This window comes from Podarcis muralis, chromosome 7 (assembly GCF_964188315.1).
Source record: "Podarcis muralis chromosome 7, rPodMur119.hap1.1, whole genome shotgun sequence".
NCBI classification, from domain to species: domain Eukaryota; kingdom Metazoa; phylum Chordata; class Lepidosauria; order Squamata; family Lacertidae; genus Podarcis; species Podarcis muralis.
Genome location: NC_135661.1, coordinates 54,256,739 through 54,281,254, shown reverse-complemented (window position 1 = coordinate 54,281,254; position 24,516 = coordinate 54,256,739). Strand labels below are relative to the sequence as shown.

The following is a 24,516-nucleotide window of genomic DNA, read 5'->3' as shown; positions in this document are numbered from 1 at the left end:
GGGGGACTTAGCTATCCACTTTCTCCATGCCATGCATCCTTTTATACACTTCTATCACGCTTTTCCGTTTTGTGTTTTTCACAGGTAGTGAGAGTCTTATTGCTTGCCATTGTGTCTGTGGACCCAAACACCACATCATGCAAACCTAGGAAGAATTGGGATGGGTAGATAAATGAAACTTTCTGAAGCAGCTACAAACAGTTTTTGGTTTTTTTACTGGATTAATCAAGTGAGAGATAAGAAACCTGAGGCTTCCCTGTCCCCTATAAAGACAGACCTTTGGAATCCGTAGCAGTTCAAGAGCCGACTCTATAAGTGAGAAGCGCTTCCTTTCATAAATACATCCCTCCCCCAATTCCCATGCCATTGACCTTCCCCTTGAACAACAGTGGATTGATCCCATTTGCTCTGGGGAGGGATGAGATTTTCTCAGTAATTATTTTGCCCTGATTCTCACTAGTGCACAGCGGTTGCTGTTGCTGCTACCACTGGTTATAGGCTATGAATGTCTGCCTCTTTTGAAACCCAGATGTGAGTTTGCAGTGGGCAACGCAAATGTCCTCAGCAAAAAATAAAAATAAGTTCCTATATAGCACATCTCAAGTGTTCAAAAAGCTTTATATACAGTATCTCCGTAATACTTGCCTCAGTTCTGTAAAATTATCCCTATATTGTGATTGTCCCCACTAATGTCTAAGCCAGCTTTCCTCAAACTGGTGCCCTCCAGATGTTTTGGACTACAATCCCCATCAGCCCCAACATCATAGATATTTGCTGGTTGGGGTTCATGGGAATTGTAGTCTGAAACATTTGGAAGTCACCAGGGGAAGGCTGACCTAACATATTCCAGCAAGTTTGGGCTGGACTGCCCTTAAAATTACCATCAGGTCTAGCCAGCACAGCTGTGCACTAAAGTCAGCTGTTACCCAGGTCTGTCTCAGATAGATGGAAAGCAGGAATAAAGAAAAAGTAGGCATATTATCAGAAGTGGAACTAGATAAATAAAAGCCAGAAGAAACCAGTAGTTTATGTATCAATTGGAGGGCATGTTCCCTAAGAGAATCAAGATCCATCTTTAGGTGGTATACTATTCTCATTTTAGGACCTGACTGTTGAACAGTTAAATTTGGTATTTTCCAAGCACACAAAAAGTAAGGGAAACCATCTTGGTCCATAAAAAAACCCTTAGCTTAACCTATAATAGACCAACCAAATTATCACAAAACACTGCACAAGCTTTTCAAGTTCTTCAGGACTCTTCATCTGGCTAGATGGTAAACAATGTAAAGACAAAATGATTCAATAAACAGTTATTTATAGTAACAATGGTTTTATTTGCAGTTTCAGAAACTGCACTCATTATAGGTCAAACCTTCACAAAAATGCCTGGTTCAGCCTTGCTGAGGGTTCTAACTGTTGATTACAGTAGGCATAAATGTAGATTCCTGGATGCCAAGATCCAAGTTTGGGGCAAGTACTCTTTGGTGAGAGTACCACAGCAGAAATTTAAAATCACAAAATATGCAGCAAAGTAAAGTGTAGAAATATAGGCTGTTAGACTTCTAAAACATGACCTTGTGAGTTCCAAAACTTCCTCCTCTAGCATTGAAAAGTCCACACATTTGATAAGTTAAAAAAAATGTTTATTTACCAACTCTCCAAAGGTCAGATTCATGTGCTTCAGAATAGGTTACACAGACAGAGAAATTTAGCTGTTACAAAGTGGTGAAATTTCCTAAAATATAGGAATGTAAGAATGGCTTATTCAAGCCATGTGGCAGACCTCTTTACATGCTGAGCTTCTCAGGTAGATTGAAGGAGAACAAAACCTTGATTACCCATTTCCTCCCAAGGTGAGGAAAGTGAACATAGTTAAGCCTGAGGGACAGCTTACTCTATGGTCTTCATGCATTAATTAGACTTACCGTAAGTATGTTGGTTGTATCCCACACTAACCAGGATATAAAGATGTGGTGATCCTCTTGGTGGTGGCGGCAATAGTGCATAAGTGCCAGACCCTTGAGGGCACTTGGTATAGTCATGTCGGGAACATGGCTCTGACTGAGAAGCTCACAAGTCAGATTTAAAAAGCATAAGGATGCCCAAAAATAGACAGTTTCTCCTATTCTTTGGTTTCATTTTATTCAATGCATACAGAGAATCAGACAAGAGAACCATCTACCATATATGCATGGACAGCCGTGGACATTTCAGTGACAGGCTCATTGGTGATCTCATCTCTCCCGTGTCTTCATTGTATGGCAAGCAAACCTGAGCTCTTAAATTTCAGGTGCCCCTTTCATTATTGTTCTCGGGTGTTATATTGTTTGCATTGCTGTATACAATAGAAAACAATATTTTTAAAATAAAAAGTGACACACTAAAAAAAATAGGTTTTAAATGTGAAGCACCTGGAGGGTCTATTTGGCTCACCAAAAGTGGCAAATGGGTGTCCACAATAACAACACGTTAATTCTCATCTTTATCAATTGCATCTTCTTTTGACAGCTTCCGAGGTGTTGTAAAGTTAGTGAGCTGCTCATTGATGGAACATTGCTATTCAGAGGTTTTTAGCCAATTGTGGTCACAAGAGGGAATGCCAGTGCTGACGATTAGCCAACAGGACAACCCAAGTTTGAAGCCAAAAGCATTTCAGTGGCATTCGCTTGGCAATCTTTCAATCATGGGCAGTTGCGGGGGGGGGGGGGGCGTTATTTCTCTTCCAGCCAAGTGGTGCATCTCCGCTATGTGGCACTTGGGCCATACATTTCAATTATGAACCAACCTTAAGCCTGACATTCCTCAGCTGGACAGTCCAGCTGCCTGCTGCTACTCAATCCGTGTAACCACATGGACCTCTCCATGTGGTGAAAGAAACAACATAAAACTGCTTATGTAATTATAACCCTAATTAGTTTATCTTTGCTTGGCTGAGCTAAAAGCAATGTGGGGGAAAACATCCACTTATTGGGATTTTAAAAAGCATGCTGAAAAGTGGATAAATCCATACCAGAGCACAATGGCCAGGTCACAATGTCCTTTTACAGGTGCTTCCTTTTTTGCCTGAGCTCTCCTTATAACTTTCAGTCAAGTCATTATTACATACTTCCACATTGCCTGAAGAAAGCACAAGGCTTTATGACATTTAACTAGCACTGCACTAACTTCTATTTTGATTTCCAACAGATTCATAGAGGAGAGAGCTGATATCTTGCAGAAGCCCAGCACCTGTGTAACAATCTAGGAAGCCTCCAGTGCAAACTTTGATTCAAAGCCTCAGCTTTACGCTAGCCCAAAGGTGACATGCTTGCAATGTGATGTCCTAATGCTATCCATATTTTAACTGCATGACTGTTTATTGAGTTATAGCAGTGGTGGGCAACCTCCAGCCTCAGGGGTTAATGAGGCCCACTAAGGCTCCCCATCTGGCTAAGCCACACCCACCTGTCCTATACATTATGTTGTATATGATGTCAGGGGTGGGGCGGGTAAGGACCTGGCTCAGCTGAAAGAGGGTTGGCAGGTTTGCAGCTGACCCAAACCCTGGGCATCAGTTGATTACCAGGTCTTGCAAGATGAAACATCAGATCACCTGAGCTTTCAAACCCAGGTGCATAGAGCTTTGCAAGACCTGACCACAAGGAGTCAGTGATGGCCACCAACACAAATGGCTTTAAAAGAGGATTAGACAAATTCATAGAGGATGAGGAGCATCAATGGCTACTAGTCATTGAAGCAAAGGCTTGAAGCCCAGCCTGTTTGCCAGAGATATTATAATTGCAAATCATGTATTGCAGATTTTGCATTCAGGTGACCTCCAAGGTCCCTTCCCACTCTATGGTTCTGTAGCAGGGGAGGGGAACTGTTAAGTCGTGGGTTGACATAGCAGCCGGCACAGCGATCTCTTCAAGTAGCTCTTTATTATGGTAAGCTGGAATAGAACTGACAGTGAACAGCTCAGCCGGCCTGTATTTATAGGCAGCCGGCTGTCACATTGTAACCACAACAGCCCAGAGTTCCCGCCTAAAATAACTGCCGCGGACCTGAGTGAAAACTATCTACAGACCTGAGTGAAAACTATATACAGTATCCCCCTGTTGGCCCAGGGTGAAACTACACTACATAACACCCCTCCCCACCGAGATAAGGCGTTAGTTACAATCGTAATGGTTTCCTTATATACAGCACTACGCGTAATGGTTCAATTAGGCACAAAAGCATATCCGTTACATTTCCCATACTTAGACCAACAGTGATACCTGTCCAACAACATAGTCCTTTAAATGAGTTGGGCGCTTGGAAACTCTGCCAGACCGCCGGGGACTGGTAGCCAAGTCCGGAGGGCCACACAGTTCTCGCTGAGGCTGTGGTGCGACCCTAGGTGGCGTTGGAACCAACTCCCCTGGATCCGCTGCTGTGAGTGGAGCCTCCGCAAGTGGAGTGGTCTGAGTCTGTTCTGAGACGGCTTGGTTCGGCTCCACGCTGGCAGTTTGCGAGGGAGGTGTAGGTGGAGCCTCGCCATCTGTACGTGTCTCTTCTGGAGCCGCAAGCGCAGTTGGGGGCACCTCGGTAGTGTCCAAGTCCCCAACCCTGCGCCTAAGTTGGTCTATGTGCCGTCGCCACAAGCGCCCGTCTTCGAGTGCCACCTGGTACGAGCGAGGTCCAGTGACTCCCACTACTGTGGCTGGCACCCAAGGGATGTCCCCCACATAGTTCCGGGCAAAGACCTGGTTTCCTGGGACAAATGACCGTGGTGCGTTGGCACAGCCTGGGGGTTCAGCCACGGCAAAGTCTGGGTGTAGCCGGTCGAGCGGTGACCTGAGGCGGCGGCCCATAAGCAATTCCGCAGGACTCCTCCCTGTGGCCGCATGAGGGGTGATGTGTTGCGCGAACAAGTATTCGGCGACCCGCTCATGCCAGTCTCCCCGGTCCAGGCGCGCCAGTGCCTCTTTTGTCGAGCGCACCATTCTTTCCGCTTGCCCGTTGCTGGATGGATGAAAGGGTGCCGTTAGGGCATGGCGGATGCCCAGTCCCAAAAGATACCGCTCAAACGTGCCTGATGTGAACTGCGATCCGTTGTCAGAGACAAGGACATCAGGACACCCATGCGTTGCAAACAGGCCTCGCAGCACCCGGATGACAGCTTCGGTAGTGGTGGAGGGCATCAGGGCGACCTCCAGCCATTTGGAATAGGCGTCCACCACTACCATAAAGGTCCGGCCGTGAAAGGGGCCAGCCAGATCGATGTGCACCCTCGACCAGGGTGTCTTTGGCGTCTCCCACGTGTATCCCTTAGCTGCCGGTGGTGCAGGCCTCGACTCCTGGCACGCTTGACAGGCGGACACCCAGGCAGTGATGGCATCGTCCATATTAGGCCACCAGACGTAACACCGAGCCAACGCCTTCATTTTGACAATTCCCGGGTGGCCAACGTGCAGAGCCTCCAGGATGCGCTGACGGAGTCCCTGGGGAATCACGACGCGGTCTCCCCACAGCAGACAGCCGCGATGAGCTGAGAGTTCATGTTGTCTGGTTGCGAAGGGCTGGAACTCCGATGCAAAGGGCCCTTGTGGCCACCCCCTCCACACCCAGTTGAGCACCCGGCTGATGGTGCGATCCTGGGCAGATGCGGAGGCCACAGTGGCAGCCGACACAGGCGCTGCCGGAAGATCCTCAATCAGAAGGAGCGATGAAGCTGGAGCCGGGTCTTCCACAAATGCTGGAAGAGGGCAACGGCTGAGGGCGTCGGCATGGCCCATCGATTTCCCCGGGCGGTGGATGAGCCGGTAGTGGTAGGCAGCCAGGAAAACAGTCCATCGCAGCATGCGTGGTGAGAGGACCGGTGGAGTTGGACGATCACCGGCGAGGAGGCCCAGGAGTGGCTTGTGGTCAGTGATGAGGTCAAAAGTCCTGCCATAGAGGTATTCATGAAACCTCTTCACTCCAGCCACAAGTGCCAATGCCTCCTTGTCGAGCTGGCTGTAATTCCGTTCCGTCGGAGATAGTGTCCTGGAAAAGTAGGCGAGCGGTGCTTCTCTTCCATCTGGAAAACGGTGACTAAGGACAGCCCCGATGCCAAAAGGTGAGGCGTCGCAGGCAAGGACCAGCGGCCTGGATTCACTGTACTGTACCAGCACACTGTCCGAAGAAAGGAGAGCCTTGACCGCGTTGAAGGCCGCCGTCTCCCGATGACCCCAGGCCCAAGGTGTCTTAGTGCTAAGGAGTCGGTGAAGAGGCTCAGCCACTGTGGCTTTGTGGGGCAGGAACATGTTATAAAAGTTCAGCAGCCCCAGGAACGCCTGCAACTCCGTTTTGTTCTTTGGAGTGGGGGCCTGCTGGATAGCGCGGATCTTGGATGTGGTTGGATGAAGACCGGAGGCATCGATAAGATAGCCCAGGAACTCTACCTGTGGAACGGCGATCTGGCACTTCTCCCTTTTTACCTTGAGCCCGGCCTCCTGGAACCTGGTCAGCACGGCACGGAGGCGCTCGAACAGCTGCTGGTGTGAGTCTGCAGACACCAAGACGTCATCAAAATATGGTACCACGCCCGGAAGCCCTTGCAGGAGACGCTCCATAAGGCCTTGGAAGATGCCAGGAGCCACACTCACCCCGAACTGCAACCGGCGGCAACGGAATGCCCCCCGGTGGGTGACGATCGTCTGGGCTTCAGCAGTGGCATCATCGACTGGCAGTTGTTGATAGGCTTGGGCAAGGTCCAGCTTAGCGAAGACCTTACCCTCACCCAGGGAATGCAGCAGGTGTTGGACAACAGGAACCGGATAAGCGTGCTGCTGAAGTGCCTTGTTGATCGTGCACTTGTAGTCAGCGCAGATTCTCACCGACCCATCTGGCTTGACAGGCGTGACGATGGGGGTTTCCCACTTTGCGTGGTCAACCGGCTCCAAAACTCCTTGGGCGATCAGTTTGTCCAGTTGTTCGTCCACCTTAGCCTTGAGAGCAAAGGGAACCCGGCGTGGCTTTAGCTTGATGGGGGCGACTTGTGGATCCAGGCTAAAGGAGATGGGCGTACCTGTATATTGGCCCAAGGTGCCGTCAAAAACCTCGGCAAAGTCTTTGACCAGACCCTCAGTCTCTGCGTTAGAGATGCAGTTGATGCCGGTGACTTCCAGGCCGAGGGCATCAAACCAGTCTAGCCCTAGGAGGCTTGGCCGCTGACCTTCGACCACCACCAACCGGAGCAGGCCCGAAAAATCCTTGAAGGCGATCCGGAACCGGCCAACGCCTACCACGGGAACGTCGTTTCCCTGGTAGTCTCTCAGGTGTACGCGGTGAGAGTCGAGTTGCCTTTTGGACACTCTGGGTACCAGTCTTTTGATGGTGCTCCATGACACGATGGACAGGGCAGACCCGGTGTCGATCTCCATGTCACATGGAGCTCCTTCAATGAGCACCGTGACGTTCAGCTTGCGTCTCGTAGGCGAGTCAGTTTGGCCAATCGTGGTTCCAGACGGGCAGCGGCAGTTGGTGAGAGCGAAACAACTTTCCTTGGCAGACTGGAGTGAAGACTTGGACTTGCGAGTCGATGAAGGGGGGGTGTCAGACGGAGCCGATCGGCAGACCCTAGCGATGTGGCCCCTTCTGGAACACCTCCTACAGATGGCGTCTCTGAATCGACACTTGGCACGGGAATGGTTGCCTCCGCAGCCAGCACATTCCGGTTGGCCCTTGGACTTCTGTTGGAACTTCCTGCGCTCCCGCTTTGTCTGGTGCACATCATCGTCTTCACTGGAGGATGCCTCCTCACTGCTGGCCTCTTCATGATGCACCGGAACGGGCTCCCTAGCAAGACGCAGGCTGCTGGACTTGCGGATCTCCTGAGCGGAGCGTTCAGCAGCTTCTGAGGCCACAGCCTCCTCAATGGCTTTCTGTAGCGTGAGGTCTGGCTTGGCTAGGAGACGCCGTTGCAGATGGATGTCCCGGACCCCGCAGACGATTCGATCCATCAGGGCATCGTCTAAGTCTCGGAACTCACAGTGCATTGCAGCCTGTCGCAGGGCGGTGGTGTAGTTGTTGATTGACTCCCCCTCTGCCTGGTTCCTGTGGTAGAACGCATGGCGGGCAGCAATCTTGGACGGCTTTGGTGCGTAGTGGTTGCGGAGCTTCTCTTGGATCGTGTCCCATGGTGATGTCTGGACTGCTTCAGGCGCAACCAACGCTCGGGCCGTCGCAAACACCTCAGGCCCACAGAGGCTGAGGAATAGGCCCCGCTTCCGATCCTGTGATACTGCTGTCAGTTCGTTGGCTTGGAGGTAGCAGTCGAACCGAGCGAGGTAGGAGTCCCATGATTCAGAGGCTGGCGCAAACGGCGGTAGAGGCACAAGTGAAGCCATGATTCCGATGCCGGCGTGAAGGGCGATGGATGGAACACAGTGCTCTAGCCAGAACAGTCAGCTCTGAACTGGTTCTGCCCAGTGATTTCGCTCAGTGATTTCGCTCTGTGATTCAGCTCAGTGATTCAGCTCAGTTCAGAGGCTGGCCGCATCTGGCTGTGCTCTGATGTCCATCCATCCCACCTTCGTCGCCAGTGTTAAGTCGTGGGTTGACATAGCAGCCGGCACAGCGATCTCTTCAAGTAGCTCTTTATTATGGTAAGCTGGAATAGAACTGACAGTGAACAGCTCAGCCGGCCTGTATTTATAGGCAGCCGGCTGTCACATTGTAACCACAACAGCCCAGAGTTCCCGCCTAAAATAACTGCCGCGGACCTGAGTGAAAACTATCTACAGACCTGAGTGAAAACTATATACAGTATCCCCCTGTTGGCCCAGGGTGAAACTACACTACATAACAGGAACCCATGTCCTTTCAGATATTGCTAGACTCCGTTTCCCATCAACCTTGACCGTTGACCATGTGCACTGGGGCTGATAGGAGTTGGACTCCAACAATATCTGTAAGCCACTAGGTTGACAAAGGCTGCCTTAATAAAGTTGTATAAAGTTGCAATTTATTGGTCTCCATCTCCCAATGCATTAGCTCCAGACCCCTTTTCAGGCTACCCCTGGCCTCACCTAAATTTGATGAAAGGGGAAATGAACTTCTATAAGCTTACTACCAGCACCTCTCTGTAAATTCCTAGACAACTTCCTCTAGCAGTTTCATACAGCACAGGAAACACTCTGTATAACCCTTAGTAGCAGCAACACCAGCCTCCTTGCATCTCCCTCTGCAACCAGCATGTCAGGTTTGACTGGAACCACTGGACTCCAGTGCCCCCAGTTTCCTCCCAGCCAGCTGGTCCATTAGGATATAATGGTCGATGGTATCGAAAGCCACACTGAGAGGTCCAGGGTAATCAATAGAGTCACACTCTCTATGTCCCTCTCCTTGCGAAGGTCGTCCACTAGGGAGACCAATGCTGCTTCAGTCCAAAGAAAAAGTGACATGGGATTTGGGAACCAGATTAAAATGGATTCCAGATAATCTGCTGCATCCAGGGATGCCGAGAATTGAATGCCACAACCCACCTGAGCATTTTCCTCTAACCTAAAAGGGGTGGGGGGAGAGAAATGTCTCTCAAAGACGCCCAAACAATGGGAATGCTTCATTGTTAAATATGCCCAACACATTTGGGCACAATTGCCTTTATCAAAGGCTTATCAAGGTAAAAAATAATGCAGTTGCTAAACTACACAATGAGTATGTTTGTATGGGTTATAAGATATGGCTGATTCTAGTTAACATGGGTTTCTTACTGTTAGTTTCCCTTGAATATGATTTTTTGTAATTTATGAGTATTTTAAAAGTTTCCAAATGCTTTTTATATGTGTGGTTTAACTGTTGTATTTTTTTTTCTTTTTTGTGTGGAAGTTTTAAAGATTTTATTGCGAGTTGCCACAGGGGTATTAGACACTCCCCAAGGAAGCTGTGGGAGCAGGACTTCAAAATTGAGCTGATAAAGTGGAAGCAAATCTGTGACCCATTTCTGTTCTGGTCAGCATCATCCTGGATGAGAGAGAACTCAGTACCTTGCTTCATCTCACTCTTGTTAGAATTTCAAGTGCTAATAGTCCACTATGCTGGAGTGGCTGTGAAGAGTCAGGTCCCTACTGTTTTTCCATAAGTGGTGATCATGTGAGAAGATACAGGAATTCTGGGAGTGGGAGGTGGAGAAATAGGAAATGAAACTTATCATGCCTCAGATACTAGACTCAGATCCCAGTATGTCATCATTATCCATATTTGATGAGGTAGGTCAAAAGCTTGCAAATAAGAACTATCAGACTATCAGTAGCAGGGTTAACACGACTGGGAAGATATAGGAGACAACTTTGGTAAAAGCAAACGTGGGCACTTGCATTTCTGGGAAAATGGACTCCAAAGGTGAAAGATGGGAAGGCAAAAAGGCCCTTCACCCAATCCGGGGTGAGGGGTGAACTTCAGGGGACTTCTTAGCCAGGACACCTCTTGTCGGCAGACGGGCCTTGTGCCCCCCACCCGGCCTTGCAGTGGGGCCTAGCACTGCGTCGACACGTCGTGGGAGGAAGAGGGTCTGGGGACGGGCTGGGAATCGTTGCTGCGGGCGTTCGGCCTGCAGCTGACGATTCCTGCCCGGGCCAAGCCCGGGAACCCGGTTTCTCAGGCCGCCTTGCTAGCTCTTTCCCGGGGGCGGCACTCCGGACCGGAAAGATAACTCCCCCGACGGCTGCTTCTACAGCTCGGAGAGAGGCAAGGAGTGCCTGGCCGCGCTCGGACTGGCTTGCCTTCCCAAGCGCCTCTGTCCGTCGAAGGTCCAAGCACCCAGCCAGGCTCAGCGGCAGAGCGCCAGCCTTGCTCTCAGGAGGCTCAATCCCCGACGGCATCTCCGGAGAGGGCTCGGAGAGAGCCCTTGCTGCCAGTCAGGGTAGACAATGTTGAGCTAGACGAGCCGCGGACTCGGGGGAAGGCAGCTCCCTCTGTCGCTGGGAGGGGGGGAGCCCCGACGGCGCGTCCCTAGCAACCGCCGCCGCTGCGAGGGAGAGCGGGAAGGCGGGCTGCAGGCCGAGGCCGCGAGACCCTCCCCCGCCCGCCCGCCCGCCCGCCTGGCTCTCACCCTCCCCCTCCTGACGCAGCGGCGGCGCCTCCTCCCCCATTTAAACCGGGCGGCCTCCCGTCCGAGCGCAGCCGCGGCTCTGTCCTCCTGCCAGCCACCGACGCCCCGCTCCCAGGCGCCTGCAACGCGGGAGGCCGCGCCGGGACGGCCCCTCCGTAGCAGACGGAGGAGACCCCGGCCTGGCTCGGCACCGAGGGAGGGGACCAGCTGCTCTGGGCTGTAAGTAGACCCGCCTCCCCAGCGTCTTGGAGACCCAGATGGGGCTTGACCGACGGCGGGGTGGGGTGTCGAGGATGCCGCCGCCTCCCGCAGCACGACTTGGCAACGGGAATGCGGGGGGGGGGGGTTGTCCCCCCCCCGCCCACGGTTCTCTTCAAACCCCCCCCCCCCCGCTGACGTTGCTCGGCTAACCGACGGGCTTGGCAGCTCCCCCCATCCATTCATCCATCCTTCCTTCCCTCCCCCGCCCTCTTCCTCGCCTTCCCCGCTGGAGCGATGCCCGCTTGCTCGCAGCCTGCCCAGCCGCAGTGAGCAGTCTGGCTAGCTCGGGAGCCGCCTTTGTCTCTCGCCGCCTGCCTCGCAAGCGCTCGCTCTCTCGCCGCCGCCGCCGCCACTATGAAGGTCTGGGGACATAAGATAGAATTGCTGACAGGTAATCCGACGCCCCTCTGTTCCCTGCAGGCTCTCGGAGGTCGTGGGGTGGGGGCGGTTGCTCCAGCTTCGGAGGCTCCCACCCCCCTACCGTGCCTCTTCTGGATTTGATGCAGCTGCGCTAGGGAGCCAGGCTGGCAGAGCTGCGGTGGACACTCCCACCCCCCCAGGGGAGACGAGGAGGCAGCAGGGGCTGCAGATCCAACGCCCCCTCCCTAGCTCCAGAGTGTCAGGGTGGGGTAATTTGACAAGGGGGGTGCTCCCTGATGCCTCCCCCTGTACCTCATTTCCTAAGTAGCTAACGCTGGCATTTTGGGGGGGGGGTTGTTGTGCTAAGGGACCCTGAGAGTGGCATTCCCTTCCCCCACCTTACTTGGCAAACTGTGAGGGTGTGAAAGGGTTAAAAGGGTTTGCAGGCAGCCCTGGAGGGCGCCTCTGCTCAAGGTAGCCTCCATAATTTCCCATGGGAGGGCTGTGACTCAGTGGTACAGCAGCAGATGCCCTGGCTGGGGTCCAGGTTTGGTCCATGGCATACTCTGCGTTCTCCAACCTATGACTCTCCAGATGTTTTTTTACTACAACTCCTAGCAGACCCTGCTGGCTGGGACAAGTTGGAGTTGTGGTCATAGAAATCAAGCTGCCTTATTCTGAGTCAGGCCTTGGGTGCATCTAGCTTCACATTGTGCATCCAACTGGCAGGATTTGACCGGGGTTCTCTCCTGGAGATGCTGGGAACTGAACCTGGGACCTTCTGAATGTAAAGAGGATGCTCTAACCATTGAGCTATGGCCCTTGAACGCTGTCATACCTGTTGATGAGGTGGGTGCACACTCTGCACATGCTCAGAGGTGTGGTTTTATTATTTCACATGTGATCAGGGTAAGCCCTCGCGCTGAGAATTGGTTTTGGAGCAGAGACCTGCTTCAAAGCACAACTCAACCTCCGCACTCGCCGCTCCTTATAGGCTGAGGCTGCCTACTCACCATATGTCCAAAGCACATTGTTTCTCCCCATAAAGATCCTGGGAACTTCAGTTTCTTAAGGGTGCTGGGAACTGTAGCTTGACAAGGGGTGAACTACCATTCCCAAGATTTTCTGGCGGGGGCGGTCAAAGCCATCTGGAGGGCATTGGTTGGGGAACATTGGTTGGTGTCAGAAGATTGCTATGGTTACACACCACCAATTGTCATCAAGTCCTCTGCTTCCAAATGTGCAACCCTTTCTGTAAAGGAGGTGCAAAGTCACTGGAGACAATTCCTTTGCAGCCGACACCTTCAAGAGAGCTAGACCTGTGCTAAGCAAGCTTCACAACTCATATTGCATTGATCTGGGTTAGGATGGAAGAGTCAGAGCAGGGATTTACCACTCCCCAAGTCATGTATTTTTTTTTTTAAAAGGCAGGGCATGTGAAAGGGGGTTTAAAAATTACATGCCATTAGTATTTTAAAAAGGTCAAGGGACCCCTGACCATTAGGTCCAATCGTGGCCGACTCTGGGGTTGTGGTGCTCATCTCGCTTTATTGGCCGAGGGAGCTGGCGTACAGCTTCCTGGTCATGTGACCAGCATGACTAAGTCGCTTCTGGCGAACCAGAGCAGCGCACGGAAACACCATTTACCTTCCTGCCAGAGCGGTACCTATTTATCTACTTGCACTTTTGACGTGCTTTCGAACTGCTAGGTTGGCAGGAGCAGGGACCGAGCAACGGGAGCTCACCCCGTCGCAGGGATTCGAACCACCGACCTTCTGATTGGCAAGTCCTAGGCTCTGTGGTTTAACCCACAGCGCCACCCACATCTCTGTTAGTATTTTAAAGCCATGTAAATATAGGTTAGTGAAAAGATTTCTACAGAAAGCATTTTACAGTTCTTATTGCTTGGAAGCACCTTAGCAAGTTTTAAAATAGGAGCTAATGGGTGGACTCAAGATTCTTGTTTTTTGTTTTTTAAAATAAGTTTTGTACCTCCTGGACTGTTCGAACCCATTGCTCTGTTGTCACTCTCCTACACTTTTACAGGGGTGGCCAAACTGGCCATAAGCAGTTTGCCTGCAGCTCATGAAATAGTGGTGGAAGACTTGGACTGGATTTGGTCAAGTGTGCCCCAGAGCCCTCTTGCAAGGCCTTTGAGATGCTGCTGCTGGTGATGTCAGCGAGGAAGTACTTTTTTCTCCACCCCATCGAATCAGCTGCATCATGTCCAGCAGATCTCTTCCTGGTGCCAAGGGGCATTTCAACCTCTGAATTTGTGTCCCAAGAAGGTGAAACATCATCAGCTCCACTGTGACCTTTTTTACTTGGCTTTTTTGCTGATAAAATAAAACCACTTGGCTCAGCTCCAGCTGTGATGCTGCAGAGGGCTTAGAAATGCTGGCAGGTCCCTGTTGCTTGGGTTGCAACACTCTGGCTCCCCTCAGTGACATTGACTGGTTGCTTGGTGCTGTGTAGGCTGCAACATGTAGTGTAGATTTCTGTCCCTTGTGGTTGGTGAAAGACAGCAATAGGCAGCCTCTAGTGCTACAGGTCAAAGCAAACAAAGTGTGTGTCTGTGTCCGTGTCCTGCATTCTCATAAGGAAGGCAATTTGTTTTGAGACAATTTGTTCTTGTCTCAAAAAACCAACTCTATCAGTTAAGGGGGCTTGGCCAGCTTTTAGACTTGTGGCAGCAGAACCATTCATTTCTTCTCTCTCTCTCTCTTTTTATTATTTCTATTATTATTTCATTAAATAGTGTATATAAAAAAAGAGAATATGACAACAGATGAAAATTAGAAGATGAAAAAAACAACAACTATAAAGTAGGCATGTAGCACACTGGGTTAAAATAACCAAGTAAAGACTATCAGTGTTACCAGATTATCAAGTCTAGTTCCAGATTTACTAGGCTGGTGACGAGGTTTGTCTTGAAAATGATGGTTCCTCTATATATGCATTTTACATAATGCCAAATTATATAAAAAGTGGCCGGAGGTTCTAGTCCTTGTTGAAATCTCAAAATATGGCATTTCTTATCTTGTCCCACTTGAGTCTGGCTTGTAAGTGTGCAACAGAGACAGAAATTGTTGTCTTTGCCCTGTTTTGCTGAGGCTTGGAGCCTGCAGGAAATACTGATTTCTGGAGCTTCTTCCAAGACAAGGTGGTTCACAACCTTGGACAGCTCCCAGTGAGACCAGGCGGCTTGCCTCAGCAGTCATCTAAAGGTAGGCGGGGCCTTCTCTTCCCATGACCCGCCCTCCACTGCCAGTGTAAGCAAAGGCCCATGATTCTTCAAGTGTATGCTCCTGCATGGCTGGGGAGCCGGAGAAACTGGAGAAAGCTGTAGAGCAGTGTTTCTCAACCTGTGGGTCCCAAGATGTTGTTGGACTACAACTCCCATCATCCCTAGCCAGCATGACCAGTGGTCAGGGATGATGGAAGTTGTAGTCCAACAACATCTGGGGACCCACAGGCTGAGAACCACTGCTGTAGAGTCATGGTGAGGATGATGGAAGAGCCATGTGTTCAAACGGGAGAGTATAGAAGGGGTGCTGAGGGTTCCCCCTCAAGAAAGTCAACTGGTGTGTCATCTGCATCCTCCCCAGACCCTAAAACGGGAGACATGATAGTCCTGGTGGGTTACCTTCATCTTGCATGTGGCTGAGGCTGGTGGAAGTGCAGTTCCCAACATCTGAAAGGCAGAAGTTTGGCAAAGTCTGGTCTTGAGCTTGACAGCCATAATACAGACAATGTTGATCTTCTAAAACCTCCCAGTGGCTTTTGATAATGTGGATCATACCATTCTTTCACAGCACCTCCAGATCTTGCTTGGAGTTTGGAGGATGACTCTCCTTTGGCTCCGTTCCTCCTTGTCTGGATGGACGCAGGATGGGTAATTGGGGATGCTGACCCTGCTCCTGTGGTGTTCTGCTAGGATTTTCTGTAGCACTCATTCTGTTGAACTTCTCAATGAAGCTGCTGAGAGAGATTATCTGTACTTTGGGATTGAAGTGCCATTAGTGTGATGAACACATCCAGTTCTAAACATTCCAGTTTCTGAAAGTAGCATTCATATAGAGAATAATCTTTTTTCTTTTTGAAGAGCGTGTTGGATTACAAGTCAAGGTATAGGCAGGGAAGCAGTATATATCATCCCTGTGGAAATGGAGTGCATGTAGAAGTTGTTTCAGCAAGCAATAGTAGGAAACAGCATCTAACAAGGCGTGCACAACCTTTCTTGGGAAGGTTGGTGGCAGGTCAAAGCCTGATTAATTAATATTGAGAAAGGGAGATCAGGGCAAAGCTGGACTTGCCTTATGTGGATCCAGTGGGTTGGGCCAGTCATCTTCCACCAAGTGCAGCCTCAGGTTGTGGGTCCTTGGTGGCTGGAGTGCTCTTCTGAGACGAGCGTAGTAAATTTAAGTTTAATCCAGGCACAGTAATGTTTGTGGGATCCCATTTTGAGGGAGTGGGATTGCCCCTATTTGATGGGGCTGTGAATTCCCCATCAGGAGAGAGGTGTGAACCAGCTCTGCTTTTGCATAGGCAGCTTGCTACATTGGCTAAGTTTGCTTAAAGTACAAAAGAAGAGCCTTGGTAGGGTGAATCAAAAGGGGCCTGTCTTGTTCACCACCTTCTATTACACAGGAGCCAACCAGATGTCACTGAGATGCCACTTTTATTGGCTCCATCTATTGCATGGGCTCCATGCCTTTCTGACAGAGAGGATCCTCTAACACTCAACCTCCAGGCTTGACTGCCACAATGTGCTCCACTGGCCCTGAAGCTTCAGGCTCTGATGTTCCTTTTGCCTGCCTCCATTCCTGTTTGAGGCAAAGAGGGGCATATCAAATCTGTTAATGCTTCTGAATTACAGAATCAAGATTTGTGAAGTGGCAGGAAGGGTGCTTTGCTTGTATTGCTCCTATACACAAGAGAACTTTGGATCAGAGAATATGATGCTTTGCAGAAGGGAAGGATTTCCTGCTGGGGACTGAATGAAGAGAGAGATGTTGAGTTGGAGAACTTTGGGTGACTGACAGAAACAATTTTAGGAGAGATGAAGTCACAGGTAGGGACCCTAGAGAAAGTTGCAGAGGGGTGGGCCTACAAGTAATGTGGAAAACAAGAGAAAAGGGGAGCAAATCCTGGCAAGGCCAATGGAGAGCCTTCAGTAAGTGGCTACATTTCATCTTCATCTCCATTTTTCACTAGGAAAGGATGACCTTTATTGAGGCCCTGGTGTAAATGTTCAAAGCAAACCTTGGGAATTAATCATTTCTGATATTTAATATTGAAAACCACCAAGCACTGTCTTTAGATGACAAAATTATACCCTTGTTGTTATAAGCTTTACCAGGACTGGCTGTGAAATGTCAAGAGCAATGACAGATCAAATGCCTTTTCAGACGTTTTCTTGCATGTATTATTCATTCTTTAAAGTATGAGAAAGGCTGCAGTTCAATGTAGAGCATCTGCTTTCTATCTAGAAGGTCCCATGTACAATCTTGACAGCATATCCAGGTAGGGCTGAGACTGGTTCCCTGCCTGAAATCCTGGAGAGTCGCTGCTTGGCAGTACAGTCGTACCTTGGTTTAGGAACAGCTTAGTTCCTGAACGTTTTGGCTCCCGAATGCCGCATACTGTTCTGTTCTGTTTTGCGAACTATTTTTGGAAGACAAATGTTTGATGGGGCTTCCGGGGCTTCTGATGGGCTGCAGCCAATCAGAAGCCGCACTTTGGTTTTTGAACATTTTGGAAGTCGAACAGACTTCTGGAATGGATTCTGTTCGACTTCCAAGGTACGACTGTACTAGCTGCTAGGTGGACCTAGTACTAGCTAATCTGACCTAGTATTGGGTAGCTTCTAATGTAGTAATTGCAGATGTGCTATCAAATGTGTTCCAGAAAATCAGTTCTTGTAAAGGTGTGCCTAAAGCAATAAAGGAAGGCTCAAGAAATGAATGGACTGGAGTACTTCCTCATTCCTAGACAAGCTTTTGCTTAAGTGCAGCTGTAGAGTTGGCCTTGAAATTTACCAGTTTAAGATCAGCATTTGGGGACATTTCCTCCTGGTGCTATTCTTAGCAATGCTATCAAGGCTTCCTCTCCTCTTCTGTGCTTGGGCTGACTCCATGTTCTAACCTTTAAAACTCTGGTTGCCTTGTCCAACCTCTTCTTTCTGTCCTTGGACTTTGTCCTTGCTCAAACTCTCCTTCTTCAGCCACTCTGTCCATCCAATCTTGCTGCCCTTTGTTTATATCAACAGATACAAGCCCCCCTCCTTCAAGTCTGACAGAAATGGGACAGCTGCATTCTTAGGCAGGGGCAGTATGGAAAGGAGAGGGGACTGGGGGCTCCTCCCTCCCACATGGAATGACTTAGGAGAACTCAGAGACCACCCTCAGAGCGATACTAGGACCTGGATGCAGCAGGAGACAGGATGCAGACCCCGTTTGCCCTTAACAGAGGAGCCCAGCTCGGTTTGCAATGACATGTGAAGTGACTCCCATCAGGGTAGGACCTCTTGCTGCCCCAAGCATGCGTCAGAATGCCTTACAAACCTCACAGGTCTGAGGGGTCTGCCCCACACCCTATTTGACATTGTAAAGCTGCAGCACTGTCACCATGAGGCAAACATGGGTATGCGTGAGCTGTGATGCCACATCATAGGTAGAACCAGGCAGAGGGCCTTCTCAGTAGTGGCGCCTGCCCTGTGGAATGCCCTCCCATCAGATGTCAAGGAAATAAGCAACTATCCTACTTTTAAAAGACATCTGAAGGCAGTTTAGGGAAGTTTTTAATGTTTAATGCTGTATTGTGTTTTTAATATTCGATTGGGAGCTGCCCAGAGTGGCTGGGTAAACCCAGCCAGATGGGTGGAGTATAAATAAATCATCATCATCATCATCATCATCATCATCATCATCATCTGTGAAGGGTGTTCTGCTGAAGGAAGCCAGCAGGCAGGCAAGAGTGAGAGAAGGTATCAATGCAGGACCTGGCTATGGAAAAGCAGTGGTGGCTTCCACTCCTGGCTTCTGATCACAAGGCAAAAGCCCCCAACAACCTTTGCGACCCCATCTGGTCTTGCTTTGGGTGGACAGGGAAAATTCCTCCTCCCGAGTGTCCTGCTCCTTCCAGCATCTGTAGTTGGCAGGACACAGAAGGGACTGCCAGAAACACAGCCTTGCAGAGCAGGCCTGGACCTTGGGAGCCTCCCACCCACCTTCTCCCACTCTCTGATACCTACCCTTGGTGCTTAGACTGCTGGGTCTTCCTCTTCCTCCCTCCCTCCCCAGCAAGTCTCCTTTTCCTGGCAGACCCTTCCCCCAGGCTTCTATCCTGGGACTTGAGTCCCCACTCCACCCCCTAAGCCCTGAGCTAGCTGGTCATCTCTTCTCCTTTCCCCTTGGCTCCCACTCCCTGCAGAATCAGTTGCCTTCTGGGATCACCTGGCTTCCCTTCTTTTGCAGACAGCTTCATGAGTTTCTACCCAGGTGCAGAGGCCCTCTGGCTCCAGCCCAGTTCCTGCCTCTGTGCGTCACCAGGCAGGCAGATTCAGCTCCTTCTGACCCAAATTTCCCTGCCCTTGGGAGTCAGGAGAGCTATCCCCATGACAAGGCAGCTTGGTGAGCATCAACGATGCCACTGGAAACATTTCCCAGCCCCTGCCCAGTCTGTGAGAGTTTACCAACTCTTGTTCCCTCAGGACTAGAAACTTGCTTTTTCAAAAAAGGAAAAAAGGTGAGATTCTCAGCACATTGAAATAAGAAGCTAATGCCAATTCCTGATTTAGTGCAACAGAATCATGGATGGCAAACAACTCTACCCATGACTTGATAGCCCCCCAAGCAACACAGGCCCACTGCTGGAAAGCCAAAGGAACCAGGCAATCATGAAGCCTGCTTTGTAGGGTATGCGGAGGCCATTCCTAGTAAACTGCTGCAGAGGGAGACTGTTCTGAAGGCTTCCTGCCTCCATCTGTCCTCTGCTTTACTGTGCTAAACCCTCTCCAGTGTGCAGTGAAATCGGCACTCTAGTGTGTGTTTCTTGGCTGGGGCTTCTCAATGCAGCAGGACAGAGAGTGGGTGTTTGCAGCCCAGATTGTTGCCTCATTGGGGCCCCCAGAAATGTGCAGAGCTCTGGGCTCCATGAAGGAGGCATGTTGGATTGCTGCTGTTTTAGATGGTTCCTCCTTGAACCTTGGTGTGCTTTGATGAGATGCCAGCCACCTTAAGTGGGCTGTGCCCCAAACGGTGGCTTACAAAAAGGTAATAAACAATAAAAATAAAATTAAGATGCACACCCCGCACTACTTCCCTCTCTTCCCTGGAGAGCAAGAAGTGTGCAATCGCCACATGGTGCCATCTTCTGCCCATTTGCTTCATGCACTAAATGTTCCTCACAGTTTGTGCTCTGGGTTTCGCTCCATCAGGGTGGATGAAGAGGGGTTGTGTGAAGGATTCTGCACAGCATGTTCAGACCAAGGGTTCTGCAGGGGGGAGTCCCAGTGTCTGTCTCTACCAGGTGCTTGCCTACTGGCTGCAAGGGTGCAAATGGGTCAAGACCCCATTGCAGTGAGTGGCTAACATCTTCCAGGCCCAGGATGGCCTGTGGGCAAACCCTCCTGTTGCCCCTGGTGTGCCCCTTCTGCCTCCATGTGCAGTGGCTGCTGCTGATAACGTCCTCCCAGGGCTGGTATCTGTCTCAGCCTTAGGTGGCACTGCCCATGCTGCCCTGTGGCATCATCCCACTTGCATGTGCCTCTTGGCTGGCGCAAGAAGCCACAGTGCTGGATTCTTAGCCTTGTCAGAATGTTCTGTGTAGTTTGTTTCCCCTGAGGGGAACTGGGCTCCTCAACTGGAGCAGGGAGGGATAGAGTGCAGTTTACGTTTGTTTAATTTAAATCTTATTTATTTATTCTGCCATGTCTTCCCCAAAAGGCACTCAAAGTGACTCATACTATAATTTTATAAAAAATAATAATACATGGGCATCCATAAAACCACCCTCCTAAATAAAGAAAATGCAAGTACAACAAAATTGCAATGTGTTAATGAACAAAAGGAAGCAGAGCATGTTTATTATTCCCCTTGTTCAGCTTACGACCCCCAGCTGCTCCTCAGAAAGCCAGAAGATTTTGCAACAGGCAAAGCTGGTGGTGGTATTATGAATTGCAATGCAGGAGATACTGGCAACGGCCCCAAATGAGACATTCTCCTTCTTCCCCAGGGAATGTGACTTCTTGCCAGTTAACTGCAAACAGGCAGCAAAGGTTCCCATGTATCCTGTTTCTGGCTTAAAGAAGCAGCTCTCTTTCTCTCTTTCAACTTCTCCAAGTCGCTGCTGCTGCAATCTGCATTAAGCCAAGCCAAACATGAGGTGGTCTCTGTTTTCGGCTTGGGCCTTTTGCATCTGGCTCTGGCAGCATGTGCAGGAGGTCACCTGGTTGTCCTTTGCCTGTGGAGACACCTGCAAGGTCTCCAGGGACAGCAATGGGAACAGGACACGGGGGGCAGAGGCTCACAGCATCTCTGTGGATGGGGAGTTGCTGTGTCCTTGTCCAGCCACTCCCATTTGCCCTCCTGCAAAACTTGCATAAGGCTGGGACCTCCGTTGGCCTGAATGAGAGGTTTTCTTCTGAAGTCAGATGAGGTGGTGGCTTTGAGCAGCTAATCTGTGGGAGCCAGAGGCACAAACTTGAAGAAAATGGGGAGTGGGGAAGACAGGGACAGTGATATGGGATGGAGTGTGAGGGGCCTCTTTCCCAGTTGCTCCAGCTGAGAAACAGCATCCCAGTTCTAGTGAGCCTCTTCCCACCTGGGAAACTGCAGATGCAGCCATGGGTGGACCTCCAACTCTCTTCACAAATAGTCTTGGGCAAGCCATGATTCTCCTGGCCTCAGTGTTCCCCCATCCACCCTCAAATCTGTCTTACAGGCATGATAACACTGGCCTGACTTACAGGGCTGTTGGAAGCATGACTGAGCTAATGTGGGTGAACCATCCAGGGCAAAGTGCTCTATGAATACCAAGTACAGTGACAAATCCAACTTTACTTCCTGCTCCTGAGCAGGAAGCTCTGCCACCTGAAGTGTAAGGAGGTCCAGGGAAGTTCTGCCTGGTTCCTGCCTGGGGCTGTGCTGACTGCTGTGCTTGCATTTTTCCTTTGTGCAGGACTTTTGCTGCAGGAAGTAACCATGGCCGGCCTGCATGAGCAGCGATTTACAGAAGAGAAGCCACTGCTTCGGGGGCAGGACACTGAGCTGGTGAGTCCTGCTGGATTTGGCATCACTTAGCAAAACTTTTTTTAAAAGGGAACAAACCAACTGTATGGAATTGACAAGAGGGCAAGCAACCCCTGGACTTAAATCTAAGCTCTTCACAGGACTGGTGCAAGGTTCAGCCATTGTCAAACTGCTTTGGGAACAGTGTCCATGATGGTCTCAGATTCAAAAGATACCTGAGTGAGAAATTACTCAGAAAGTCAGCAACAGTTGGGAAGGACTCTTCCCTTAAAGCCCTAGTTTTGGGCTTCTCAAAGGCATCTGATCGACTAGTGGGGAAACAAGGCTGATGCACTAGGTAGGTCTTTGGTCTCATCTAGCAAGGTTCTTAAGATACTTGTCCTGAAACTTGTGCCAGTATGACTTTGAGCTGGTCACACACCCATCACTTTCATTCCAGAGGCCTCTTCCACTGGAGATCTGTGGCCTGTGGCCTCAGGACCAAATTCAGGCCCTTTATACTGCATAGGCTGCCAGTTGCTCACTCAGATTCAAGAGTGATGTATGTGGGTGTAGAGATGGCCATTGGGCCACAAGCAGGAAGCAGGGCCCTGCCTGCCACCCTCCATTCCTTCTTCAGTATGGATCCCCTGTAAACAAGAGGATGAGCAGAGCCTGATGGAAAAGCCAAAACCCTCCTGGACATGTTGGCAGGTGGGCCTCTGATGTGATGCTGATATGGGTGCCACCAATAAGGAACTTAAGATACAAGCCTGGTGAGCCATGTCAGTAACAAAGAAGTTTGGAAGCTGTCTTCTGCCATGATATATATGCAAATATTTATATCTTGATTTAAATCCAGCTCCAAACAGTTGAGTGCAAGTGAAATTCCAAACTCTGGCTGACTATCATTTTCTCCTGGCTTGAGGAGAGAGAGGCCAGCCTACTTGGTACTTCACACCAGCACACAGCCAACTTCCCAATTTCCACTTGGCATCTATGCTATGGCCTCTGGCCAGCATGTTGACCAACCAGCCTTCCTCCCAAAATCTGTGCTCTAGAGATGGGCAGAGATTCTCCTAGGCAGTTGCACATACTCAAACTGCAAATTTGAGAGGGAGGCTGGTGGTTGTATGGCTGTGACATTGCCAAGGTTTGCCAGTGACAATCTGGAGCGCCTCAGGTTCTCCACCCCGATTTGTAGAGAGTCAGGATAGATCCCAAACTTGCTGTGACAGGCAGCTGAATGATCCTCCTTTCAGGAAACACAGTATGGTGATGATGTCCCAGGTTTGGGGAGTGCACTCAGTAGGCTTGAAAGAAAGTCACGAGCTAAAATAACCTGTATGAGAAGTAATGGTTTGATTTGGTCTGTTTCCTTCCCAGGAGAATTCAGATACTTTCCTCTCTGCAGTGAACACAGACTGGAAGGTAAGTTGCAATGTCTTCTCCTTGCCTTTGTGCGCCTGCCATGCTCAGCATGGTTCAATACATGCAGGCCGGTGGCTTAAAAATGTCAGAAACGGCATTTTGGGGCTGCAAGGAAAGGCACCTATTAAGTCTGAATAAAGGTGTGCTGTTCAAGGTGTTCTCACCTGCCAGGCTGGGCTTCCATTGGTCAGTTTCTTTTAGCTAATGTGGTAGCCAAATGTGTGGTTTAGCAAAGTCCATCTGGCAGGTGTCCCTAGTGATTTTTATGCAATTAACCACATGAGTTGTGATGTTTAAGACAGCTTTTGTTTATTTAAAGTCAGATAACAAGCAGAGTTGCAATTGGGTAACTAGGCAATGGCCTTATCGGACTGAGCAAAACCAACATCACAGGCAATAACTGAAGAACAAGGCCATAGGTTTATCCATCTGTGTCAGCAAATTCCTTTGCACGTCTTCAGAGACATATTGACTCTGTTACAAAAGAAAGGGGGGGTTATTAGTTTGTGGTTTTTTGTTCTTATTTTTCTCTTGTATTTTGTGTTTTTATATTGTATGTCTATGTTGTGAACCGCCCTGAGATCCACGGATGAAGGGCGCTCTACAAAGTTAATAAATAATAAATAAATAAGAATAACATCTATTCATACTTTTACTGCCTTTACACCTTAGGCTATCTGTCAGTGTACTTATCAATAATTTTCTCACTGCATCTCCCAAGTTATCTTTTGGGCTACTCATCACTACATACGGGCTTCTTGTCACATTAGCTTTCTTTATGTAGCCTTCACCAACCCGGTGCCTACCTTTCCCCGGGACTAGGTAGAGAAGGCAATGCTTTGGTTCCTTCTCCCACAACTGTCTTTGCCTCTGGGAGGGGGCAGCACTGGTGCGTGAAGGTGATTTATTGTGGAGGTTGAGACACAACCTTTGCACAGCGGAAGGACTGACTCCTACTGCACAGGGAGTAACAGGATAAAACCTTCAGGCATCTGCAAGGGGTATGCCCTGACAGGCCTCAGGCTGAACCCTCTGTTGCAGGTGAGATGCCACCCCAAAGGCCCTCCCCCCCCATTGGATGAGCCTGCTGATTTGACTGGCCAAGTGACTAAAGAAGGGAAGTCCATTACCTACCCAGTCCAAAGATTTTTCCTCTCCCTTGCCTCAAGAACCTCA

At 49.8% G+C, this 24,516-nt stretch overlaps 1 protein-coding gene across 3 annotated transcripts in view; it reads left to right on the top strand.

Moving 5' to 3' along the window:
• The first annotated feature begins 11,097 nt into the window (after positions 1 to 11,097).
• Positions 11,098 to 24,516, top strand: part of NDRG4 (NDRG family member 4) — a 49,819-nt gene continuing 36,400 nt past the window's right edge. The window contains exons 1-3 of one of the 3 annotated variants that reach the window (XM_028739411.2): positions 11,098 to 11,275; positions 21,860 to 21,951; positions 23,296 to 23,340. In XM_028739411.2, the coding sequence (XP_028595244.1) occupies positions 21,883 to 21,951; positions 23,296 to 23,340 (114 nt within the window). In that variant the 5' untranslated portion in view covers positions 11,098 to 11,275; positions 21,860 to 21,882. Of the gene's footprint in view, positions 11,276 to 11,481; positions 11,709 to 21,859; positions 21,952 to 23,295; positions 23,341 to 24,516 lie in introns of those variants that run through there. The other 2 variants (XM_028739410.2, XM_028739409.2) reach the window with 2 other exon arrangements.